The sequence below is a fragment of the Melanostigma gelatinosum genome (assembly GCF_949748355.1).
Source record: "Melanostigma gelatinosum genome assembly, chromosome: 16".
In the NCBI taxonomy this organism is placed as follows: Eukaryota; Metazoa; Chordata; class Actinopteri; order Perciformes; family Zoarcidae; genus Melanostigma; species Melanostigma gelatinosum.
The window spans coordinates 19,042,586-19,067,344 of NC_136649.1; the positions used below are offsets into that span (position 1 = coordinate 19,042,586).

The 24,759-nt window shown below is 40.1% G+C and overlaps 3 protein-coding genes across 3 annotated transcripts; 1 reads left to right on the top strand and 2 right to left on the bottom strand.

Annotated features, from left to right (window-relative positions):
* The first annotated feature begins 18 nt into the window (after positions 1-18).
* LOC306790786 (galectin-related protein B) lies at positions 19-4,014 on the top strand. The gene is made up of 4 exons (XM_079287281.1): positions 19-97; positions 409-494; positions 2,140-2,320; positions 3,378-4,014. Exons 1-4 carry the CDS (start codon positions 71-73, stop codon positions 3,519-3,521), a joined length of 438 nt encoding a protein of 145 aa, XP_079143407.1. The 5' UTR covers positions 19-70; the 3' UTR covers positions 3,522-4,014.
* Positions 4,015-5,055: 1,041 nt separating this feature from the next.
* Positions 5,056-9,854, bottom strand: plek2 (pleckstrin 2). The gene is made up of 9 exons (XM_079286303.1): positions 9,800-9,854; positions 9,547-9,711; positions 8,665-8,849; positions 8,455-8,546; positions 7,369-7,556; positions 7,102-7,203; positions 6,522-6,605; positions 6,204-6,282; positions 5,056-5,588 (listed from the first exon to the last, which is right to left on the bottom strand). The coding sequence occupies exons 1-9, from the start codon at positions 9,851-9,853 to the stop codon at positions 5,461-5,463; spliced, it is 1,077 nt and encodes a 358-aa protein (XP_079142429.1). The 5' UTR covers position 9,854; the 3' UTR covers positions 5,056-5,460.
* A 2,798-nt stretch (positions 9,855-12,652) lies between these two features.
* Positions 12,653-23,502, bottom strand: tc2n (tandem C2 domains, nuclear; the record flags this gene model as incomplete). The annotated part of the gene is made up of 11 exons (XM_079286958.1): positions 12,653-13,687; positions 13,887-14,086; positions 14,910-15,024; positions 17,469-17,660; positions 17,897-18,013; positions 18,749-18,849; positions 19,538-19,607; positions 21,256-21,335; positions 21,948-22,118; positions 23,151-23,345; positions 23,436-23,502. The coding sequence occupies 11 exons, from the start codon at positions 23,500-23,502 to the stop codon at positions 13,577-13,579; spliced, it is 1,419 nt and encodes a 472-aa protein (XP_079143084.1). The 3' UTR covers positions 12,653-13,576.
* Between the last annotated feature and the right edge of the window lie 1,257 nt (positions 23,503-24,759).

The following is a 24,759-nucleotide window of genomic DNA, read 5'->3' on the forward strand; positions in this document are numbered from 1 at the left end:
GGCAGAGTCGATCAGTCCTCAGTTGGCATCACCGCTCGAAACCTCCACACTGCATCACGCCCTGAGTGGAATGGAAGAAAAGGACAAGAAAGAAAATGTATGTATAGCTGTGAAAATGACGATTTGAAATTCTGATAATGTATAATATCTCACTCCGGCATTGGCTGACTGAAAGGAATATACAGAAATATAGTTTGTGCAGCTCGAGTCACTGATTGTTTAGAATGTGGATCAATAACGCTATTGTTCCCAGCGGTGCCATATAGGTTGCAGCTCACCGCAGATTCCGACATCAGCATGGCTGCATGATCACAGAGCATCATGCAGTAATGATCTAGTGTGTTTAGCTACAGGCCTCATCCTGTGTGACCGCTCATCTGTACGTGAAACATCTCTATTGTTTCACAGGAGGAGTACACCGGAGAGATAAAGGGTGGACTGCGGCCTTCAATGAAGCTGGTTGTCATGGGAATTATTAACAAAAAACCCAAGAGGTAAGTGCACACCTTTTTGCAATAAAAAGCGGATTATAAATTATTGATATAGCCTACTGTTGCACACATGACGTGGCAGCCAGTTAAGGTTATGAGGGAAAAACATGCTGTGGCTGGTTATAAAACAGGATTTCAGATAGAGTCTGTGTTTGAGTGCATAACCACCCAGCGAGTCCCTGTTTTGGGAAAATATGTGTGTAATGCCAGTGCATTTCCTAATTATAGGTTGATATGTGAACGTGCGTGGTAAAGCTGCAAAATCCCATGAAATCTGAAAATCTGAGTCACACTGGAATTGTTTTGGGGTTGATAACATCAATTGGCTATTTACTCATTCAGACATCAGTTAAGTTCCAGTAAAAGATGACAATTAGGCTGCTTACAAAAAAAACATATTCTGTGCAAAAATAAACTGTGACGCAGATCTTTTTAAAGAAATATCAGGGAGGTTTTAAGGACAAATGTTCTCAAAGGACCATTTTCCTAAATACTGCATGTAACGTGACAGAGTTTCAGAGCTTAAAATGTGCTGCCATTTGTCATTTTGGCAGTCAGATGAGGTCAAATCAAACATATAATATAATATAACTATAAAACGTATAGTATAATACAATAAACGTGTGTAATAATGCAATGCCAGCAGCCAGTAATACAAAATTCCTTGCAAAATGCCAGATTGTTACAGCATATTGTTGTATCCGTGTAATCAGGGCCAAAGGCAGTGTATATGATGACTGTAAAAATAAATGTTCAAATCATTCACAAGTAGCAATATCCAGAATGCTCTAATACAAGTAAAGTTAAGTAAAAGCACTGAAGTACTGCAACATAATACTTAAAGTATCAAAAGTAATACTTATGCAGAATGGCCCTGTCAGTTTTTGTATTCTCAAATAAAGTACCTCAAAGTTGTACTGAAGTATTTGAGTAAATGTACCTTCAACCACTGAAAATAGTGTGCAAAAATTAGGAGTTTTATAAATTCTCTTCCAGGAATAAACAAACGTGCCTTTTAACACATTTATAATTAAGTTGTGTTCTTAAACTCACAATCAACTATTCTTCATTCAATGTCTTATTACAACAGCACAGTTGTGATAAAGACCAGAAGATGTCACTGTTCTCCAAAGAAAACGACATCGATTTAAAATTCAGTTGATTCCACCAGAAGTAAAGAATACAAAATAATGAAAAATATGAGGCAGACAAACAGAAAAGCTACACGATATCAGCAGTGGTGGAGGAAGTATTCAGAGCCTTTACTAGAGTACTAGTACCACACTGTAAAAATACTCTGTTACAAGTAAAAGTCCTGCATTGAAAATGTTGCTTCAGTAAAATAATGTATTACGGTATATATTCAGAAAAGTATTCAATGCATTAAAGTGACTGCTGATCACTATATCACTATGAATATCCCTATTAATATTATTACTCAACTAATACTTATTGTTATAAATTTTGTTTAAAGTTTGGTTTGTAAATGTTGTAAAATGTTTATAAATGCCTCCACGATTACCCAGAGCCCAGAGTACAACTAAAGCTTCCAAATAAATGTAGTGGAGTAAAAGAAATACAACATTTGCCTCTGAAATGTAGTGGAGTAAGCGTCATGTCTTGACTTTTGTCCCGTCCTTGATGTCAGCATCGAGGTGATTCTGTCCAGTGAGCCTCAGGAGGAGGACGCAGACGGTGATGTGGGACTTCAGTTAAATGTGAACTTCATGGACAAGGCCGTCGAACGCAACGCTCGCCTGGCTGGAAAGTGGGGAAGACCTGAAACTACTCTCGCCTACTTTCCGTTTGCACCTGGAGAATCCTTCAAGGTATGTTTAGAGTGTCTGACGGCGAGGGCCACAGTTTAATAAACTTGAACATGAGATTTCCATTATGGTCAAAAGGAAAATATCTGTCCTGTCTTTATTTTTCACCTCTCTGATCTCTGCATGATCTTAGATTGTAAAAAGTAGATTTCCTGGAGAGTTGCTGGAGATCTTCCTGTAGTTCAGAGCAAGCTATATTTAATGGAAGACAAATGCAAAAATAGAAATGTCCTCATGTTATAGTTTGAACAATCACCATCAACCCTTCCCCTCCTATCCTGGTCAGCAATGCAGTAAAGACGTATTAAACATTGCTGAAAGATCAAGCAGGACGAATGCAAACAAACATGAAAATGACAATACATAATCAGGAATAAAGAAAAAGACAAAAAAGCTGCACTTACTGCACATCTTTCTATTGATTGTAATGTCTGTGATACAGGAGTTACTGTAAGCTAATATTTCTGCAGACGCACTCTGAATTACAAAACCATCTTTAAACACGCTCGAAAGGCAAATCTGCTCCAAACAGCAGGAAGTAATAATCAGCCATTGATTGAATTTTTGATGCTTCAAAATCCAGAAATCACCTGATATAAAAAAAAACAAGACCTACTGTGAATTTAATTCATGCTGCAGAGAATAACAGGAAGAGTATCCATTAGGATCGAGTTCATCTGACCCTGAGGGCAGCATGACCTCGCTGCTCTGTTCAAGACGCTTTCAGATTCGCCCTCAAAGACACTAAAAACATGGTTTCAACGCTTAAGCATTTCTTTTTTTATATATCTTTTTCTATTTTTCTACAAGCACATAGTTCAGGAGGGGGGGGGAATCCCAAATACAGAAATCTCTCAAGTAAAATAACCAAAACTTTTCATAGAAACAGATTGAGAAAATATGGACCAACTTCTAATGGATAAATATGAAACTTTTCATACCCTGCAGGCAAATCTGTGACTTCTCTGTTCACGATTTAGGCCAGTACAATATGTGTGTTTTTAGCACGAAACACAAACCCTGACTGTCTCCTCCTCTACTTCTCTTCTCTGACCGTCAGATGGAGATAGTTTGTGAGCACCAGCAGTTTCGCATCTTGGTGGACGGACAGCCTCTGTGCGGATTCACCCACCGGCTCACCCGGCTCGCTTCCCTCACTGCCTTACGGGTCTTTGGAGACTTTCAGCTCACCAAGGTGGCCTAGCACCAGCGCCTCACGTTGTGGGGACAACAGTACAAACGGTTAGAATAGAGCTTCTTTGAATGAAGTAATCCATGATGGGGATGTGGGGGAACAAAGTGACGCCTGCCTCGTAATCACGTGTAAAGTGCCTTCACTAGATTACCTGTTTGGGGACTTGAAGTTAGACTGAACAGACGTCTGTGTCTTAAATCAACTGAGGAATGTGATTAGAACTGAAGCAATTTGTGGTCTAAACGATACTATTTTCCCTTCCTGATGAACATTTGCACAGATGTGATGCGTCGCTGCTAAAAGGAGTGCTGCATCCGTCTGTGTGCATTCGAATCTCAGACCTCTGGAGTTAACCTTTGAAAGCACTTACGTTTACGAGCGCCTGCATGAAGATGAATGTTTCTGAAATCAACTGATTGTCATTCTGTGCCCGACTCAGCATATATAATAATGTAAAGCGCTTTGCGGAGCCTACGTTAGTGCATGCCAGTAACACACACACTGTTTGTTTCATTCCTCTCAGTTTGCCTCCAGATTAAACACAAAGCTGCAGAGGTTTACGTCACACTTTGTTCTTGTACCATTATCAACTATGAAAAGCCACCAACACCCACTGGTTCATGTACTTTTCTTTTACCCCGAGCACTTTTTGTGTGAATGTTTCATATTGACTTAACTTCACTGCAATAAATCCCTTCTGTTGTTAACTGTTTTGCTGTTTTCCGCGTTGTGGTCGAGTAACTTGTACTTGGATTGTACAGCGTTAACTTGTACAGCGTCTCACATCACGAAGGTGTTGTGTCATTTATGATTTCACTGGAACAAGCCCGTAAACCAACACCAGCTCAGCTTGAGTCATTCAGCTGATAAAGGCTCGACTCAGCTTGGGAGTGCCCATCTGTCATTTCTGGGAGCAGCAGGTCTGAACTGGATGATTGGGACAAATACTTTCTGAGGCCTTTTTCTTGTCTCTCCTTGTACTTCTTCCTGGTGTCAGATCATTTTACTGAAGTTAAAGAATCATATAAAACCATAAAACAATATTCCACTCAGGGTTTCTGCAGCAATCACCAAGTTAAAGACAGTTTAAGACCTTTTAATACCACCTAGGTTACATTTACACAGCCTCCTGCGTGAACAGTCTACCCCCAGACAATCCCAGTCTCCCGACAATCCCGCAGTCCAATACAGAAACATTTCACAACTAATACGACTGCCAATGGCATGCAAAAGAAAAAGAGCTTCGTGAATTAAATTAAAGATTAAAGATAAGTATTATCAGCTGTTTAGAGGAAAATGTATCTCACAGACATCTGAAAGACGACAAAGGCCACACTGTTATTTTTGTGAGGGGACATACAGATCGTCTAATTGGTTTGGAATATGTCTAACAATTCATTTATATATTCTACGAGCCTGCAATGTGTTGGTTTAGATCAAATATCCAGCTGGATATTTGTGACTACAGCTGTCAGAAAAGTAATGGAGCAAAAAGTGAAATATTCATCTCTGAAATGTAGTAGAAGTATAAAGTAGCAGAATATTAAAATAGTCAAGGAAAGTACAAGTATCAAACATTGTACTGAAGTATACTTGAGTAAATGTACTTTCACCACTAGTGTCTGGAGTTATGAATGTGGAGAATAAAGTCAAGATGATTTATGCTTTAATAATGAAAAAATCTCGTAAAACACATGCAAAACTTTGAGCTCGTTGGGCTTTTAAACGCCTTTAAGTCCTCTGAGCACAAACCTAAAAGTACAGAAGAATCAGACTGAAGACACTGATATGTTAGAGAAATGTTTTGTGACCACGAACACTTTCATTGAAATGAATTTAAATTGCATGATCCCAGTTGGCTGCTACAGTGTACATTCATGGAATGTGAAATTCTTTCTTCGTAGCTGAATAACTGAACGAGTTAATATCTTAAAGAGTGTTCACCGCTCTACGTCAGCTTCCTGATCGCATCTATCCAGTCCATCTTCTGCTGGTGAGTCGGAGCCTGCATGAAGTAATGTGTGTCTGACTGGGTGATGATTTTGAACAAGTTGCCTTGAATGTTGCCTTTCACACCTGTGTGGGAGGAGAAATCAGAGTTCGTCAACTAGAACTACTAACAGACAACGCAGAATCAGTGCAGTCACGATTCAATATGGAAAGCCAATTGTTGAAGGAAGATGTGTGATGACGCATAAATAACTTTAGTGTTAAATACACCACATTTCATCAGGAGCACAAAATACAAGTATAATTCTGGCCTTATTCTGTATTTTTCAGTACTTTGTGACTCAGGGTTAAGAATGTTTCTTTCCTTTTGCAAATAAAAGGCAAATCATTTCCTAAGCCTGCTGTCCACTGTAGTTTTTAGCAAACATTACTCAAACAGGAGTAAATGAGGCATTAGTTGGGAATAGAAATAGCAGCAGGACTTTGTATGTGGGATTAACTCAAATTAAACTAGTACAGTGATGTTCATCTTGACGAGGGAGCAGAAATATAAGGTTTTGAATGGACAGACAATAGTTGTTGACATCAATTCATGAAATAAGAAAATAAAGTAGCCAGACAAAAAAGTGGAAAACAGAACCATTGCTTCCCATTACTCGTCCTGTCTTGCAATTATTTGCTTGAATAACTTTGTTTGGAAGTGTTCTTCTGAGGTCACTGCAGTTGCAGACAGCGACTCACCCGAGGGAACTCCGTTATCGTGCAGAGACGAGACCAGACAGGAGCGCAGAGAGAAGCCGCCAGCGGGGCTGATGTCATCCTGATGAGTGAGTGGCGAAAGACAGGAAGGAAGAGTCCGATTTGTGGAAGTGAATTACAGGGACTTTAAAGTAACGACTGGTTCAGAGTCATAACTGGCCTGAGGCTCAGGAAAGCACAACAACTGCTTTGTTTTTGCGTCTCCTCTTGTATTTAGTGTTTGTAAGTAAATTACACTGATCTGATTTCTTTTAGATTCTATCAGGTAATTTAGTATCATATCGTTGAATGTACACTCACCTTGGTGGGATCATAATAGTGAAGGTAAGCAGGCTCTGAACGCAGCACAAACAGTCGCACCTTCCAGTTCTTCCTTCTGTGTCCCTGTGTTTGAAAGAAGGCCACGGGTTAGTTTGAGGAGTCTCTATTTGATCACATCGCGCATGAAGGAATTTGTCAAAGTCACAAGACATAAATAGTACCACTTCATAAAAGACAATATGTAAAAAAGGCTTCTAAGTTACTAGTAAGAGCACTTTTGGCGTTACCAGGTTGTGAACACCCTCTTTGGCTGGTGTTTATCATGCTTTTATAAATGTTGGTAATCCATTTACAGATGCGGTCCTCACTTTGCAATAAGCCCTCAAGCCTGCAGTTATAAATGTTCATAAGCTGTTCATAAAACGATTTTGGTCCAGATCAACCATTAGTGGACTTTATCAATGGTTGATTTAATACAATTAGGAATTAGACATAACATTGCCTGATTGGTACTTACTATTATTAATTGAATTACTTACTTATTGTGTTTATTGTCAGGGCTTTTGCTTTATTTATTATTAATAATAATAATAACTCAGTTATTTTAAGGTGTGCTTACCTGTTTCAGTAGGAATCCTCTCTTGACCACTTTTCCACTCAGCTCCACTGCAGACAGCGAAGACTCTGCCTTCACACTTCCTCTCTTCTTTAAGACGTCAGACTGTGATAAAACACAAACGTGCTATGGATTAAATACTACTCCGTCCTGCTTAATAAACGGATCAACATTGAAAATCTGTTTATAATGCATGTGGATATTCTCAGTGTGGCGTCATGAAGCAATAAAGTGCTGGAGGTCAGCAGGCAGAGACTTCCTGGTACTCACAAAGCTGTACAGCGCGGTGGAGTCGTCCATGAACTGCTCACTGAGGCCGGCGGTGCGGAGAGCCTCCACACTCTTCAGGCCGACGGTCCGCAGGAAACCCTCCTCCAGCAGGGCCGAGGCCAGCGTCATGGCATCCACACGGGTCAGAGTCAGCTGCATGAACACCAGCCAGTCCACCACCGCTGAACCTGCAGGGACATCACAGGTCTGTATGAGACACTGGATCCATAAATACATTGATACAGTAGACAGAGGGAAACATTTCAATGACTGTACTTGTACAGAAACGGATATCTGCATAGAGAGAAAATAGCTGAATGTACATCAAAGTATTGCCAGGTATTGACAGAGGTTTAAACGGGTTATTGCATATAAACATGCAAATATAAAACCAATTTTCATGTAGACAGCAAGATAAAGACATGTAGAGATAACTAATTCTATAAATAAATATATATATATAATATCAGTGCACTAAAACTGCATTCCATTTCTATTTCATTTCATTCATCATGTATTTTCCTCTTCATTGTGTCTTTAAATGCATTACTATGTACATGTAAGGTATTTTAATTCATGTCTAAGAGGTGTACATATTAATGCCCAAAAACGGTCCTCGGTCAAAGAAATTCTTCGACGACCTGACACTCATAGGATTTTGTCGACTCAGCGATTAGTTGATTTCATCAACAGATCTGTAAAACTTAGTTTCTCCACAAAAAAAATCACACAAAAGCACAACTTTAAATCTTATGTTTCAGTTTCTTTGAAATAAGTCACACGGCATGAAAAGAACATTATAAAATGACTTGTTTTAGTTGACTGAGACCAAAACAACCGATTTGTCGACTAAAAACAGGAGTACACAATTCAAAACATCATTTCATTAATAGTGACAGCTAAAGTTACAGCCTAAATTACAGAAGATCGTTTGTTATTGTTATTTCATCCCCATTGGTTTCACGAGCATCATGCAGGGATCACAACCAAACTGAAATGTGATAAAGGTGGATGCCTTTAAAAACGTTTCAAAGCAAACATCACCTGAGATGATGCAGAAGACTAAAGCTGTTGTTGAAGGCTCACCTGAGAAACAGTTGCTGTAAGTGTTGCCCTGCTCCACGTGGTTGCTCATGTTGATGCCACTGTGGACGTCGTACATGGAGTCCAACACCTTGCTTTAAAAGAGACAAAGAGATGAAGAAGCAGAGGCAGAAGTGAGATGTCTGCAGGGTGAGGCAGTGAACACACCGTTAACATGTGGTAACAGCCTGTGTGGGTAACATGGAGACTTACCGCAGATTGATGTTGTGTAAGTGGGATCCAGCAGGGTCCTGCTGCTTTGTCACCTTCACACCTTCAGGCGCCTGCAGCTTGCCGACCGCAGCGGTGATGTCACCGGCCCAGTCATCTCTCTCCTGCCGGGAACAAGCCTCCAAAAAATGATCGACCCCATTCTTTGTCTGGAGCTTTAACACCAACTAGGAAACATAAAGAGAGGCGATTGGTGTTCAATTCTGATGACAAATTCAGACAAAAATAAAACAACAAACAGATTCTGCCGAAACAGTAGCCTGAGGCAACATTCAGCCTCAGCTAAAGACACACCTTCAATCTGGTTTCCAGCAATAAAAACATCAACAAAGGCAAACACTGAATAGAAAGCGTAGTCCATCCGTGTGACCGACAGCAGACATGGTACAAAGAACAGCCGTCTACATGTTTAATCTTACTCGGTCTTGTGTATAATTCTGCAAATATATTTATGTTTATGTCAAACCAAATGAATGAATTGCTTTTTTATGACTTTATACCCTTCTGTAGGGTCTTTCTTTCATAAATGGGGACATCAGACAGAAAACTTTAAATTAAAAAACAAAAACATAACACTTTCATTTTAATCCACTTAATTCACAAGGAGAAAGACGCCATCAGTTAAACAGGACAAGCTTCACTTAAACTAAGAATAAGAATCATTTCTTCAAGGTTTGAACGAGGGGTGGCACAATGTACCGGTAACCGCAATATTTAAAAAATGTTCTCTAGATATCGCGATAATATCGTTATCGTGAGTTATTGTGGCCTCGATAATCGTGCAGTGAAAATCTGATGTTGTTACAGTCCAACTTTTGGACCTTCTTGAAAAGTATAAAAGTAACACTGGAGTCTGCAACTCACCGGTCGATTTTCGTACTCCAGAAAAGGACAAGTTATCACACAGTCCTCCAGAAGGATTTTCCCTCGCTGACACGAGTCCCTCTTGCCTCCTTCGTACTTGTAATACAGCAGCTTGTCTGGCATCAACACGAACCAGCGCGCCTTCCAGTTGTGAACAAGATGACCCTGAAATCACATTCTCAGAAAATCAACATACTCTTCTCTCTTGCTGTTATATATCTTTCATTATATGTATTTCAGTAAAATCTCTTACCCTTTTCACCAGGAATCCTTCTCTCAGAGTCGTGTTTTTCTTGTCTGTATCCATTCTGTTCAGTGTGATCTTGGCAATTGAACGTGAGCTGTTCCTGCCTGCTCACGTTTTTAAATGTAGAGGAGAGTGCGTCACTCTGTTCACACCCACACACACACACACACACTCTCTCACACGCGTACACACTTCAATACACGCGCACACTTTGCTCAACACCGAGAGGCCAATCCAATCCTGCGCTTTCTGCCAACTGCCACAGGAGGGCGCTGTGACTCCTTCAGAGGCTCAGCACAGGCGATGACTCTAGACTCAAGTTTCAAGTTATTGTCATGGACACAACAATTACAGGAAACTGGTCGTTGGTAATGACGATATGAGACCTCAGACCACCTCTAACAATGCTCATAAAAAGAAAAACATGCAAGTAAAAAAACAATGCAGAAGTTAAATTAAGAGTTAGACAGTTATTGCAAAATTAATACACAAACACTAACAGGGATCGAACAAATATTTGGGCTATGCATAATGAGAAGTATAACTGTAGGCCGTAAATCAGCAAGTAAAACAGTGAATCAAAGTATATAAAGGTAAAGTGACAAAAGTGATGATGCATGAATCTTGTTTGAATTAGGAATATCCACAATGTTCTATCCAAAGGAACAGTTAGGCTTTCAGCTCAATGTAATTACAGTTTACCTGCGCAGTGTGTGTGTGTGTGTGTGTGCGCGTGTGAGAGAGAGAAAAAGGAAAAATCTTTCTGAACCCAAAGCTCAAAAGAAGTTTAGATTCTGTATCAAATTCATGATGTGAAGAATTCAAATCCAGGAGATAAAGCTGCAGGAAACATCCTGCTGACGCATGAACGTTATTTTTTATCCCATTTTGATGAAAAACCAGCAGCTGGTGGTCGACCACAGCTCATCAGCTTTGTAGCAGCTGTGCCCAGCAGCAGGACAAAGTGCACATATTACTGGTTAATGTGAGTCATGTGGTCGGTGCACCATTGTTACTGAGACTCCTGCTTCTGCGACCACATGAGGCCCTGCTGGACATTACTCTGCTCCGTCTTCCTCCTGAAAGAACATGAATGAGTGGATAGCTGCCTTCAAAATAAACCTCTCCACTGCTCTCACTCTCTAATTAATTCTTTCAGCTTATGTAAAAAGTGACATGTTAGCGTACAGCTACCAATTTCCACTTCCAGCAGTCACAAAGCAACATTCACTTTTATTTGTTTCTGTTTATCTGGCAGGAGTAAGTACAACTATTTGTTTATGTTCCTTCAAGGACATCTGAGTTCTGTTCAACAGGTTGTCAGCAAGTTTTAATAAGTTCAGGGTGTAATGTTACACAACCCTTTATTTTGAATGAAAACCAGAGGAAGTGCCTTCATATATGAGGAGAGAAGCATGACTCTTCCAGCTCTCCTCTCTGCTACAGGACCCATGTAAACCCTCCATTGTGGCAGGTGAAGGAGCCTGCACACACAATGAGGTTATAAGACAACTGGAATGTGCAGCAGACTCACTGTGGTAACCGACCAAATGAGAGTCGGGAAAATAATCTGTTGAGCACAAAGAGGAACAATGAACTCCAAATCCTGCTTGTGAGACTCAAGCTCCTTCCCTGAGTCTAAGTCCAACAAGCTGACCTGAGTGTTAAGTCAAGTCACAGGTTTAAGGTGTGTCTGGAATGCCCTCTGTATAATATTAACCATAAATCAAACATTAATTACGTAAAATAAAGACGGTGTTTTGGCACGCCAGGATATGAAGGGCTCTGACGCAGGCCAGGTCACATGGGTCGCCGGTTGTCCTGGTCACACACACACTTTAAACACAAACACCCGCCGGAGTCTGTTTTCTTGGTCCACAGCCTTATTGTTCACTGGGTGTGTGTTTGCGTGTCCACGTCTACAGCTGGTTACACAGACCACATCGCCAGTCAATCTCATGCTTTATGAGGCTGAAATGGAGACAGGATTCCATCTGGGATGATAAACCACAGCTTTCATTCCCCAAAAAGTATCATTTTGCCTGACGAAAATGTTACTTTATGTTCCAAATGATAATTTGAATAGTTATGTTTACAACCCCAAAACGTTCACACATTCCCTTTAACACTGGCAAGTAAGATTTGTATTTATTTTTAAGTGTTGGCACTGGAACTTTTCAAAGTGCTGCAGCTGAAAGGAAATTGTTTTGATTTCTCTACACAAATGACAAACTTTTCTACAGGCACTCCACAAATGCTGCGGTTGTGATTCCCCACATACAGTAGTGATATTAAATTGCCTTTATGATAAAGGGTGAAATGGGAAAAACAGGATGTTCCAGAGCCAGGAGGAGAAGCACCGTGGCAGATTCTCCTGCGGTTTGCCTTGAGATTTCTCAACCAGTGGCCTCTTCAATAAAAAGTGACAGGGTGACACTGTGGTTTATGGCTGTTGACCTATTTTAACAGGCTCCGCACTCAGTGTAACGAGTGTAATGTACATGCTGAAGGCCACGGCCTGTTTTCCTTTCAAGTGACTACCCATCATTTGCACAATAATCCCAGAATTCTTGTGCAAACTTAAAGAGATCCTCGTCTTATTTCGGATTCTGCTGAGACGAAATGTCACCTACAGACCAATACTTAAAGCGTTTAATTTTTTCATAAACTCTCTCTTTACTTCTTTCTTTTAATAAACACACAAAATAACTTCAACGACATCTACTTTTAATCACTAAACTTTCAACATTAATACATTAAATACATCATAAATAAAGTGCTTTCATCAGAAGCGTTAGAGCTAAGGTTTGATACTCTGGTATTCTACAGTAACATGATGGGAAATGAAAGATAAATCAAGTGAAAAGCCACTGTACACAACCTTCTCAGCACTAAACGGCAGACAGATGCAGTTAGCAACTAGCTGATGAACATAGTGGAGCATTTAACAGGTTAAGAGTCCGATTTACCCCTCAGGAGTTGACCGAGACCTAAAACAAAGCTAGAAAAAAGATTCAATATTTGGACTTATGTTCATAACTGTTTGCCGTATCAACTTAAAAGATGAGGATATTGTGTTCGCAACTTGTTTCTGCAGCAAACAAGTGGCCAAAACATTCAGCTGTTGCATGTTTAAGTGATGTTTGCTGAACACTATAGTGCCTGGCTGTTTTAGGAAATGATAGAGACTTAAAACAAACTGTGGTCATGAGTAGTATTTAAAGATTTGCGTCTTCAGTGGAACCGATGGGGCTGAAAAAAGAACCCAGAAATGGTTAGTTTCGATCGACGTTTGGTTTGTTGACAATAAGAAAAGTATAGAATACTGTCAGCCTTATCCTTTACGATGGGTCTTAAGTACAGACTGATAAAGTGAGTTTGGCTTCATGGTGACTTTCTCTGCTTGTAAACTTTCTATCTAATTTAAACAGAGTGACACGTTTTTCCCTAAAAAGGCATGTGAGTTACAAAATTCCGTGTTATATACGGCTAAATGCTATGAAGCTGACTTTGTTAAATTGTGTCTGAACAAAAACAACCCCAACTTCCAGCGGTTCAACTTTGTTCGAAACCCCTATTTACAACCGAGCACCTGAACAGTGGGAATCTGGTGTCTCAGGGCGTTCCGAGCACGTTCAGTAGTTTACAGTCCCGTCCGTCAGGGACGACTCAGCTAGTGTACAAGACTGCGTCCATCTGTGGAGAAGCCATCCGGCACAGCTGGACCTGCAGCACGAGGGCGTCACGTCCGTAGAGCGTAAAGAAGACGCAAGGAGAGGAGGTTCAGGCAGCGCTCAGCCGGTGCCACGCAGACACCACTTTCTCTGGGTTAGCCATCGTGTCCTTCCACCGCTCCACTGCTGCTGGGACGGGGCTGTCGAATCCCAGCTGAACCTGCCAGAAACATTGGGAAAGAAATAAGTCCTCAGCTTGTTGCATTTCATCTTTTCTTCACAACATGTGTGTGTATTGAGGTGAGGCCTGGAGTGTTCTTTTCAAACGAGAACTTATGCCACCGTAAAAGAAAAAGAGCTTGGGGAATTAACAATTCAAGGAAAAGTCGAACAGAAAACCTGGTGTCAGAACAACTCACCTGTCCGAGGCAGTGTTTCCTCCTGACCGAGCTCCGGCTGTAGAGTTTGACTGACAGTGAGCAGGCTTGGTCAAACGAGGCCAAGAGGAAGTGAAAAGTCTCCGCCCACTTACACTGCCCCCCCGAGGCCTTCAGGACGCGAGTCTTCTTCTTGATCACCACCCGCCCCAACTGGTGCATCTCCACTTTGACAAAAAAGGCTTCAGAGGTGGAAACAACAGCATGTTAGCCACGCAGGAATCACTCTTTTTCTTCTTGTTGTAAAGCAGGGGTCTCTAACTGGCGGACCGCGGTCCGGATCCGGACCCAGACGCAGTTGCATCCGGACCCAGGACCTAAAATCGATATTTCGGAATATATATATATAACTATATATATATACATATATATATATATATATATACATATATATATACGTATATATATACGTATACGTATATATATACATATATGTATATATATACATATATACATACATACATACATACATACATACATACATACATACATACATACATACATACATACATACATACATACATACATATATATATATATACATATATATATATACACATATACATATATATATATATATACATATACATATATATATATATACATATATATACATATATATATATATATACATATATATACATATATATATATATACATATATATACATATATATATATATATATATATATATATACACATGTGTATATATATATATATATACACATGTGTATATATATATATATATACATATATATACATATATATATATATATATGTGTATATATATATATATATATATATATATATATATATATATATATATATATATATATATATATATATATATATATATATATATATATATATATGGCACTAAATAGCGTGAGTTAGATGTTATTGTAATGTTTCGGACCTGTGCCCGAGGAGATTTTGGAATTTTAGTTGAAGACCCCTGTTGTAAAGCATTTCACTTTAGACTTTTTCCAGTCACACCTGCAGTACCTTGGGTGAGCGGTGAGGAGGATGTTGGGAGGTTTTGGGCGGCGAGGACCTGGAGCTGGATGCGTCCGTTGACTGGTTGAAAACAGGTGGTGAGATGCAACTCAGAGTGGCACACCTGAAAGAAAAACATTCAGTTATATCTTAATAATTATAATCGTATATTCAGATATGTATAAACTCTGAATCAGTTTCCGTGTCCTCATTTCCTTTAAGTGTTCATTGTGAAAATTACAAAATATTAAATCTTCAATGGATGTTTGTTATAGTGAGGGATTTTAACAAGATCTTAAAGGTAAGTAGGCTGTCAACGAATGAAGACGACATGAATGAAGGCAACATTTTTGTGACCCCAAGCATCCAGTAATTGTACAAGGAAACTATACGAGGTATGAACATATGTGTCATTTATTACTTGCATTTCCCTTTGGCACATAGCAAGCAGGGCAGTGCTCTCTGCATGTTATTTCTCCAGAATAACTTTGTGTCTTCAAAGCTTACAACAGTTTGGCCTTCAATTATTGGTTAAAAAGATGTAATAATCATTTTTTTAAAAAGGTCATAAGAACGTACAAAGTGCATCAACCGTCCGGGTTGTGACATGGAACCAGTAGTTTGAGGCGTTTAATATTTTGACCTTTAGATAGGGCCACCAGGACAATTATTGTAAGTGGAGAAATGTGTTCCTTCAACAAGTCAGAGATATTACATTTGACTTGAAAAGGTTGAGAATTTACAGTACTTTGTTCAGGTACATTCTTAGAAATTTCCCTTGTGAATTTCACTTTTAAAAACTTTGTCGTGACTCACAGACATAATACAGAGCCGATAAACACGGTGTTAATCCTTCTAATACTGATTTTAGCCATGCGTCGTAGCATTGTGAGCATGCTGATGTTAGCATTTAGCTCCCCGCCTCACAGAGCTGCTGTTGTTGCACGTTTGATTCATCTTGGACCACCAGCTGCTCTGCTTTTTCTCAAAATGCTGCTGATATTTTTCCTGTTCAAGACTTTGACGAGTTCAGCTGTCTTGAACCTTAAGAGCCTCGACTGACTGACAGTGATTTGGACAATTTCTGTCTTTTGTGTCCACAAGATGGGTAAAATCCACTGAATCAAATCGGCCCTCTGAAAGATGATTCACCGTCCGAACCACTAAGTGCAGAACCACTTCATATTTACTGTCACTGGCCAAGCTTGCATCCATTTATCAACAAAACCACTCTTCGCCATTGAAATGGTTTGAGGTTCGACCTACTTTCCATGTCCTACATCTCCAGAATCCACGCTCTGGTTTTTTCTCTCCAATAGACGCATGTTTCTCAATTTCCCTTGATAATGAATCCCATTTCTCTATTTCCTGTGATTATACAACAGCATAAAGTCCGCCTCAACGTTTCCCTTGTTGGGGCCAAGAGTACGGTACATGCCAGTGAGCCACAATGCATCATGGGGACAGTTTTATGAGGCACACAGCGCTTTGTCCTGACTGTGCTCGTACAAAGGGGTGATAAAAGACAGCAGCCAACATAGGAAACGGTGGAGAATAAATAATAAAAGTCTGAATATTCCCACACTGCAAGTTTATCCTCTTGGCCACAACAGCTGGACAGCAGGTTAGACACGCTCAGCTAACACTGCTGACTTTGATGATCCACTGACTTTTTCCTCCAGTGCCACCATTAGGGTTGACATTTGGGGACTTTGAGATATTTGGGGTCAAACATTTGGTATAGACATTCATGTTCCCTTCAGGATGACTTGAAATCACTTTGCTGATTCTCTGACTCTTCCCCAAGCGACATCGTTCGGTCAAAATTTCTGTTCTTTGGCGTATGTCCAGAGAGTGCCGTAGGGATGACATATTTTTGGAGGCCAACCAGGAAGTGAGCATCGCACTGGTTCCACAAACAAAAAGCCAATGGGATTTGTTTTCACTTGATTTGGATTACTGCGGAAAATAAGCTATGTGGCTATGAGGACTCGTCTGTGATGATGTTCGGTCGTCTTATTTAGACACTTGTTTAGCAACCGCCTATGTTTAAGACATGTAAAAGCTTCAAAATTCACGAGGGGGATATTTTCTGAAAATTTTGTAATGTAGAACAAAATGTTAAAATCTCTTATCCTGTATTTCAGTCATCTAACCAAAAACCCACTGAAAAAAAACCCATTTACTTATATTGCATTGTCTTTAAGCACATAACATTAGCATGCTAATATTAGCTCAAATATCATCAATATCAAAATGAACAATGTACTTTTGTCTTTAATGATAGATAATATATGAGGAGTTGAAAAAATGGAAATCATATGTGACTTGGAGGATATTTTGCAACTGCTAAACCGTGCTGATGATTAAACTAATGTACAAAGAAAATCTATTCTACGAGTTGCTTCTGGTTTGACACAATAATTCTTCAATTCCTGATCATCTTGTAAATGTTCTCAAACTGTGCGACCAGTGACAAACAATGTAATGGAAACAAAAACCGGACACCAGCCTTAAGACCCATCATAGACTTCAGTGCCAGAGGCCTGACGTGAAGTGAACACTCACAGAGGATTTGGACGGAGAGTTGAGCTCGAGCCAGTGCTCCGTCTCCTGAGGGCCGAGCTGTCGTAGGGAGAGGACGCACTCGGCCACCGTGCGTTTCTTGGGGTTGTGCGTCTGCAGTCGCAACACCAAAGCACTGCAGCGCAACTGCTGGAGATGCAGCGCAAACACGAAGGTCTCCATGAAGGACACGTCCTAAAAGAGTAGACAGTGAAATGTGATGTTTTTCCACAACTCAATCAGAAATAATAAATCCATCTGATGCAAACTATTCAACTGGAATAAAACCCTGCAAAGAATCGTTCAACTTTGCGTACAAAAGTTGTTTTATTGATAATCCTTCACTTAAAATGTAGCAGAATAAAATCTGAGCTGCGATTCAATTTGTAACCATGAATGTAAAATATCAGGTTTTAGGCAGCAGTCAGTACCTGACAGTAGTCCTTGATCGAGCTCTTGAACTGTATGGGTTTGGGGAGGGTGATGATCCCTTTAAATCCAATCTTCTGCTGTTCCACTCCATCTGGAACAAGGTTGAGGTCTGAACACTGATAACGAAAGAAGGAAAATAATGTTTGAGTTGAGGCAGGTCGAATCTATTTATACGCCACAGTGGTCTTAAACAAACTGCTCTACTTAGCAAAAAAAGGACATAAATACAAAAACAAGATAAACCTCAGATAAATCAATCCTGTGTGAGTACATGTATTCATTTTTAGCATTTTTTAAAGACTTGTAGAGAATGTTTTAATACTCAAAGTACTGTTTTCTTTTCTTTGGAAACTCTATTTAACCATGATATGCTTAATTTATGCTCCAGGAAAGACTAAATTTTTGTATTTTTGTAATATTTGTGCGACCCTGCCGCTGATCCAAATGTCCCAAAGGATTGTTCAAGTGCAGCGCTGACCAAATAAAGAATTTGGTGGGAAAGAGGCGCCCAATTTTTTAAAGTTTGCTCCTGTTCATTGACGAATTAGTGCACATCTCTGCATTAAAGCCTGAAAACTGTAAAATAAAAACAAAAAATAACACAAAAAGATTGATTGTCCAATACACACACTGATCACTGTGTTCCAGCATCAATGAGGAAAGTTCTGTGTCTTGAAGAAAACAACCCTTTTCTCCCGAGTGTCTGAGCCAAAGTTAATAGAGCGCTGAGACAAGCCAACAGAGACCTGTGTTCCTGACACACAAAGGTTTCATTGAGAAATGCTGCAGCAGAGCACAATGGAGCCGCTTGTGTTCTCGGGCTCTCCTCCTCTCGCAGCACGTAACCTTACCTGAACCACGGTGATCCACACCTGCTCCAGAGCCTCCTGGTAGCACACTCGGACGCACACCTTCCCCAAATCACGCTCGTCCCCAGACAGGGTGACGGAGTCTGTAACATCAGCAGCACAACAGGAACACATTACTGGATGTTATGGGATGCAATGGTGGAGCTATACGAGTGTTCAAAGCAGACATAGAAGGAAATGTATACGCAGAGACATTACAAAGTACATCAAATGTTCTACTCTTGTTATCCATTACATCTACTTCATTGATGCTTTCTGTCCATTGCATGCATCAAATATGCAGCGCTACATGTGATGCTGCTTATTAATCCATGAAAAGCAACACCGTTTTATTGTTGCAAAGAATATAATGCAACGATTCAAGGGCAATTTATTGTCCTTATCCAACACAGGGTTGCACAACAAAATGCAGTGTAGCCCTTTTTGCTAGACAACAAAAACATGACAAACAAAACAGAAGTGCATAGAAGGAGCGTAAACATATTTGTGACATAGCTTGCAATTACCGGTAAAAGAAAAAAACCACAACTTCATATAAATGATTTGTCTCTTATTATGACTAAGCCGTCTCTCCTTATGAAATAATAATACAATCTTTATGTAACGAGGCTTATCTCTGAAGCTAAGGTGGACCTTAGTGAAAACATTTGCAAGTGATTACTGTCTTCCCTTTCACGACTGCACCATGCAGAGTGATCTTCATCAGATTTACTAGAAAGCATGAAAAGGGGAAATTGTTTGTAGACAAAAACAAATGTGTATTTCAGTTACCAAGGCTGCTTTCAATGGAGCCAATCATGGAGGACGTGCTGCTGAGGACGCTGGAGACGGAGTCGAGGCGCTGAAGGTGCAAACAAACACACAGAAAGATGGTCAGCATTGCATGACGGAGTCATTACTGTTTCCACTGAATCACAAGACGTTATCTTTTACAAGAGTACAGACACGCTTTTGACTTTGTGAGGCTGTAGCTAAATGAGCTAAATGCTAATGATGTTAAGTCGGTGTAGTGTTAATTATGTTTATCTTTGGTAATGAAACCAAAGTATAGATGAGGCTGATGAAAAAGTAATTTGTTAAAGTATTGGACAAGTTTAAATTGGCGCTGGATGCGAAGTTAGGGGATCAGAGTGATTGCAATTCATCCTCTGGGGAACATGAATGTCTGAACCAGATTTCATGCCAATCCAATCCAGTAGTTGTTGACATTTTTTCCCTCATAACCAAAAATGGCAACCTCCTTGTGTTGCTAGAGGAAAAGCCTGCAAGTCACCAACGTCATCAGGTTCGCCTGCTCGGGGTTCATGAATGTCTGTACCAAATTGTTAAATTAATAAATGCTGTTTCCCCATAATGCTGCCAAGCTAAACATTTGGACGAATTGAACTGTCATCCTGCACCCACTGCATGTTGCTCTGGATATTAAAGTCATCAACAGACATGAAACGTGAACAGAAAATGTTTCTGTGTCGGTTCACAATGAGCAGGGCAAAGAGTGTATTGCTTTAACGTTGCTCTTTGCAAAGTGCGTGCCCAGAATGAGCCATTATAATGGTTATCACGGTTTTGGGGCGAGATGTTAGATTGATTGTTTGTAACACGCCCCAACTTACTCTTTGTTTTCCTCATTGGATTACTGATTAAATAGCACTTCGTCCAAGACAATCAATGGATGAATCATATGCAGCAAACAGAGACACATTCAGGGTCAGCTGGAGGAATGAGTGCTGAAGCTGAAATGAATCATCACTTTCAGATTTCAAATACCTGTAAGATCATTTCCAGAATGACTCACAAGCTGACCTCCATTCACTTCCTGTAATACATAGACGATCTCTTGAGGTGCTTTTGTTATTTTAAAGACTTGGAGGCCCAAATGAGACACAATCAATAACATACACAAAGAGATTTTGATTTCAGTGAGGCACTAATCCTGGTTTAATAAAGTTATAAACAATAAATTGGAATGTAAAAAGACATATAATGGCATTATACATGACTTTACTAAGATTAATTACCATTAATCAGCTGATGAACAAAATTAAAACTGGATTTATTTCACTTATCTAGTGGTCTCTTTAGAGGACCAGTGTTTTAGGATTTCGTGGGATCTACGAGCAGAAATGGAATAAAATATTCATAACTGTGTTTTGATTTGAGTATAATCACCACCACGCTGCACCGCCATGTTTCTACGGTAGCCCACAACGGACAAACCAAACACTGGCTCCAACAAGATTTGTATGTAATGACAATTTGGAATTTTGGGGTGAACTTTCCCTTTAGGTTGTCTCCCTTTTTCAACTCTTCAGAAAGGAATGACCTTCTAACTTTGTACCTGAAATCAAAATGCCAGCCTGTGAGGCGTGTTTGCCAGATGTTCTTCTCTGCTGCTGAGGACAGTGGAAACTATAAAACTATATTTAGTCTTGGTTGACACAGGGTGAGAAACGCTGACTGAATACAGATTAGATAGCGAACAGTCTCACCTGCATGTGAATCTGAGGGCTGGACAGATCAAACATTGAGCCGCTCAGTCGCTGCTCGTTGCCCACATTCAGCGTCCTACCTGGAAGCAAAACATCAGCCCGCAATAAGGTGGTTTCATTCAGTTTGTCTACAGGTATCTCTCATTAAATCAGCGATAAATGCTTTCTGAACAGCAGGCCAAGTGTAAATCAGGACTAACTGTTGAATGGATGTCTAATCTTTTGTTATCACTTTAGTCGTTATTGCTTAAAATGTACACAAGTAAAACAAAAATATAACTACTGATGCAGTATACAGTATGATTTGTTTATTAAAACTTTTATACAACAATTTACATTACTGTCAATAGAAGTAAACAGTGTCTATGTCTTTATTCCTAAACTTAATCCATTTTTCCCATTTTCTGTAAAACTCTTCTTCTTTCATTCTTAAAGAAGAAGTCCTTTTTTCCATCACAAATATTTCCTGTACTATAACACAAATAGGTGTCTATTTTATGTTCAGGAATAGGTATATAATGATGAACATGCACGTTGATAGCAAGACACAAACTTCCTGATTTCATATCTGGCATAAGCTCTTTGAAACACGAAAAGACGGAAAGCAGAATTATGAGCGATAGATGTACACAGATTGATTTCTGAAATCATTTTGATTTACAACGTAAGCGAAGCGTGGATGAGGTTTGTACCTGGACTTTGGGGACAGGAGTCTCTGTTCTTCAGTGTGCCGCGGCGGGTTGATCTTGGGGAGAGGTACTCGGCCACCTGGCCCTGATGGAAGCTGGACTCGGGGCTGTAGGTGAAGTGACTGGAGCCCAGAAGCTCTGCTTTCCTTTCTGCATACGTGCACCGGGCTGAACCTGCAGACAGACAACAGGGCTGGAGGTCAACAAGCTGCCTTTTCACCAAATGATTTGTTTCAGTAAACTGAATGACTGCAGCCATTGATTTAGAAACAGGACATCCTGGTAGTTGTGTAATCAAACGTCAGGTCATACAGCAGCAGCCTCTGAGCTGATTTTAATGAAACCCTGACACATGAGGCATTATGGCACCTTGGCTCTGTGGAGTGGGTGGAGTAAAATGTGTCAGTCAGCATAATCTTGACCTTAAACTAACCCTATGTCGAGGAAAGACTGCACGTTATTTCACCCTTTGCCTTTGTGTTTCAGGCTGCAGCATGGGGGATACTTGCCCACTGACCTGTTGAACAGGAATTCAATGTTGTAAAAACACCGATACCATATGTTGGAATGGGGAACTTTCTACACACTTCCTGCTGATGAGTGGCCTGATGGGGGCGCTGTTGAAGTGAAAATATATCGCACAAGCGTAATTTTCCTGAATACGATCTTTGTCTCGTCAAGCCAACGGACATCTGGAGGAATTCAGGTTGAAAAAATCTTCAGGAAATAGACAGAAATGAAGCTACAGAGAACCAACCGATTGCACATGAGTATCTACAGTTTCAGCTTTGTTCTGGCAGCGGAGGACCAAATGCTAGCTAGCTCAGGTCTTCAACAGTTCAAGAAAAGCTGTCAGCTTTGAATTCTACAAAAGCAGACAGACATGTTTACATTTAAATATTTCCATGATTTCTTTTTTCTAAATGACCAGAGAAACAGAAAAGAAACGCACAACAATAACAGCCATTTCATTGGCCAAATCATTTCTTTCATGCTGTGTGGTCAATGTGATTAGAGACATTGTAATAACTTGCCAGCCCAACCTTTACGTCAACACAAAGATCTAAGACAGGTTTCGACATCATTGCTCATTGCAGTTCATTTGTATATGATGGTGAGATTAACAAATGTAATCCTTTAAGATTCTTGAAAGCAAACAAACGGAGAACAACCAGCTGATGTTATCTTTCAGTGGGTAGTACGTACTCTGCGGGCCAGACTGTAAATTGGGGTAGCGGGAGTTTTTGGGTTGGATGTAGGAGGCCTTGAAGGTTGGCAGGACGAACGGCACCTCTTTGCCGTCCGGAGGCAGCTTGGACAGGAGGTAGTCTTCTGTGACTTCCCTTGTCCCGCCTTCCGGCTCCCATCCTGATGCCTTAGGAGGCATCGTCAGCGCGATCACTTGAAAGCAAGTGGGAAATCACAGAATCAGAAACAAAAACACGCTGTCAGAGCTGTCTGACATGCAGCTGTGCAGGATGCCATGTTTACCTTGGGCCTCCTGCTCCCTCCCCTTCTTCTTCATGAACTTCTTGCAGCAGTCTTTGAGGCACTCCATGGCTGCAACTGGAAATATTTCAATGATGAAAGAGTAAGTGGAGGTTAGAGTTTACACAGTAAACAGTGATACCAGTAGGGCTGGAGCAAACCTTTCTGGATCTAATCAGGAGTTGATAACACTCAAAATACTAAAATGAGTTATGGTGCCCCAAAATTTGGGAAAAGTCCATGGAATTCACTCTTTGTTATTTTGTTTAATTACTAATTTGGTCACTAAGCCCCCATATCACCCAAATTTGCCAAACAATTTCATAAATTGTTGTAGAGTTGACCTATCGCCAAATTTAGCACAGTGTACCAAAAATGTGGTTTCATGATCCCAAAATGTAATCTAGTTTACACAAAAAAAGTAGCATTGCACGCCAATAATATAGAATTTGATAAAACCCACAAATGTGGTAAAATGCTCCTACTTCCCTCCCCCTATTTATGAATTTTTATGATCCCAAAGTATTTTAGAGGTTATCAAAACCACCAAAATATGGTATAGCGCCAACCAAACATTTTTGTGGCGCCCCAAAATGTATTCATATATTCCCCAAATTTGTTCTAAATATCGATATAATCCTCTATAGTAGTTCCTCATAAAACAGCTATTGAGGACTCATTAAATGATTAGTTGTAACACTGTTTTGAACCCCTTGCATAATCTTAAAAAGCGTTATTGTACTCATAAACCCCAACGTTAGTGATTTGATTAAATAAAATCCTCCCAATCACAGTTTAGCTGTATATGTGTCACAGTGTTCTCAAATCCTTTACTTCTCTGTCATGGCTGGGAGGATATTTTTGTGTTATAATAACACGTTTTCCTTAAAAAGCTAAATTGTGACCAAAAAAATAACATTTGAATTGAGTTTGAATTATTTTATTTCCTCAACAAACAGTCAACAAACACCGCTTTGTGTCGCGGACATATGAGGGAATGTGCGTCGCTTTGACTTTACTGAACACATCAAATTGCAGTTAATCAACAACAACTTCACGCAACAAAAGCAGTCATAAAGGGAACTTACCCGAGCGATGTTTCCACTTGAAGAGGATAAAGTTTGCACATCCGGCGGTGCAGTTCTCTCACGCGCCGACTGGAGAGAAATGCCAGTGAGCTCTGCAGGTTTATGGAGCACTATAGTAACAGGTCTCTCTCTCTCCCTCACCCTTCTCCTCTCTCTCTCTCTCTCTCTCTCTCTCTCTCTCTTCCCGGATGGCTCCTGCCTGTTTGCGCTTCCTTCCCCGAACAGCCTCGCTTTCTGTT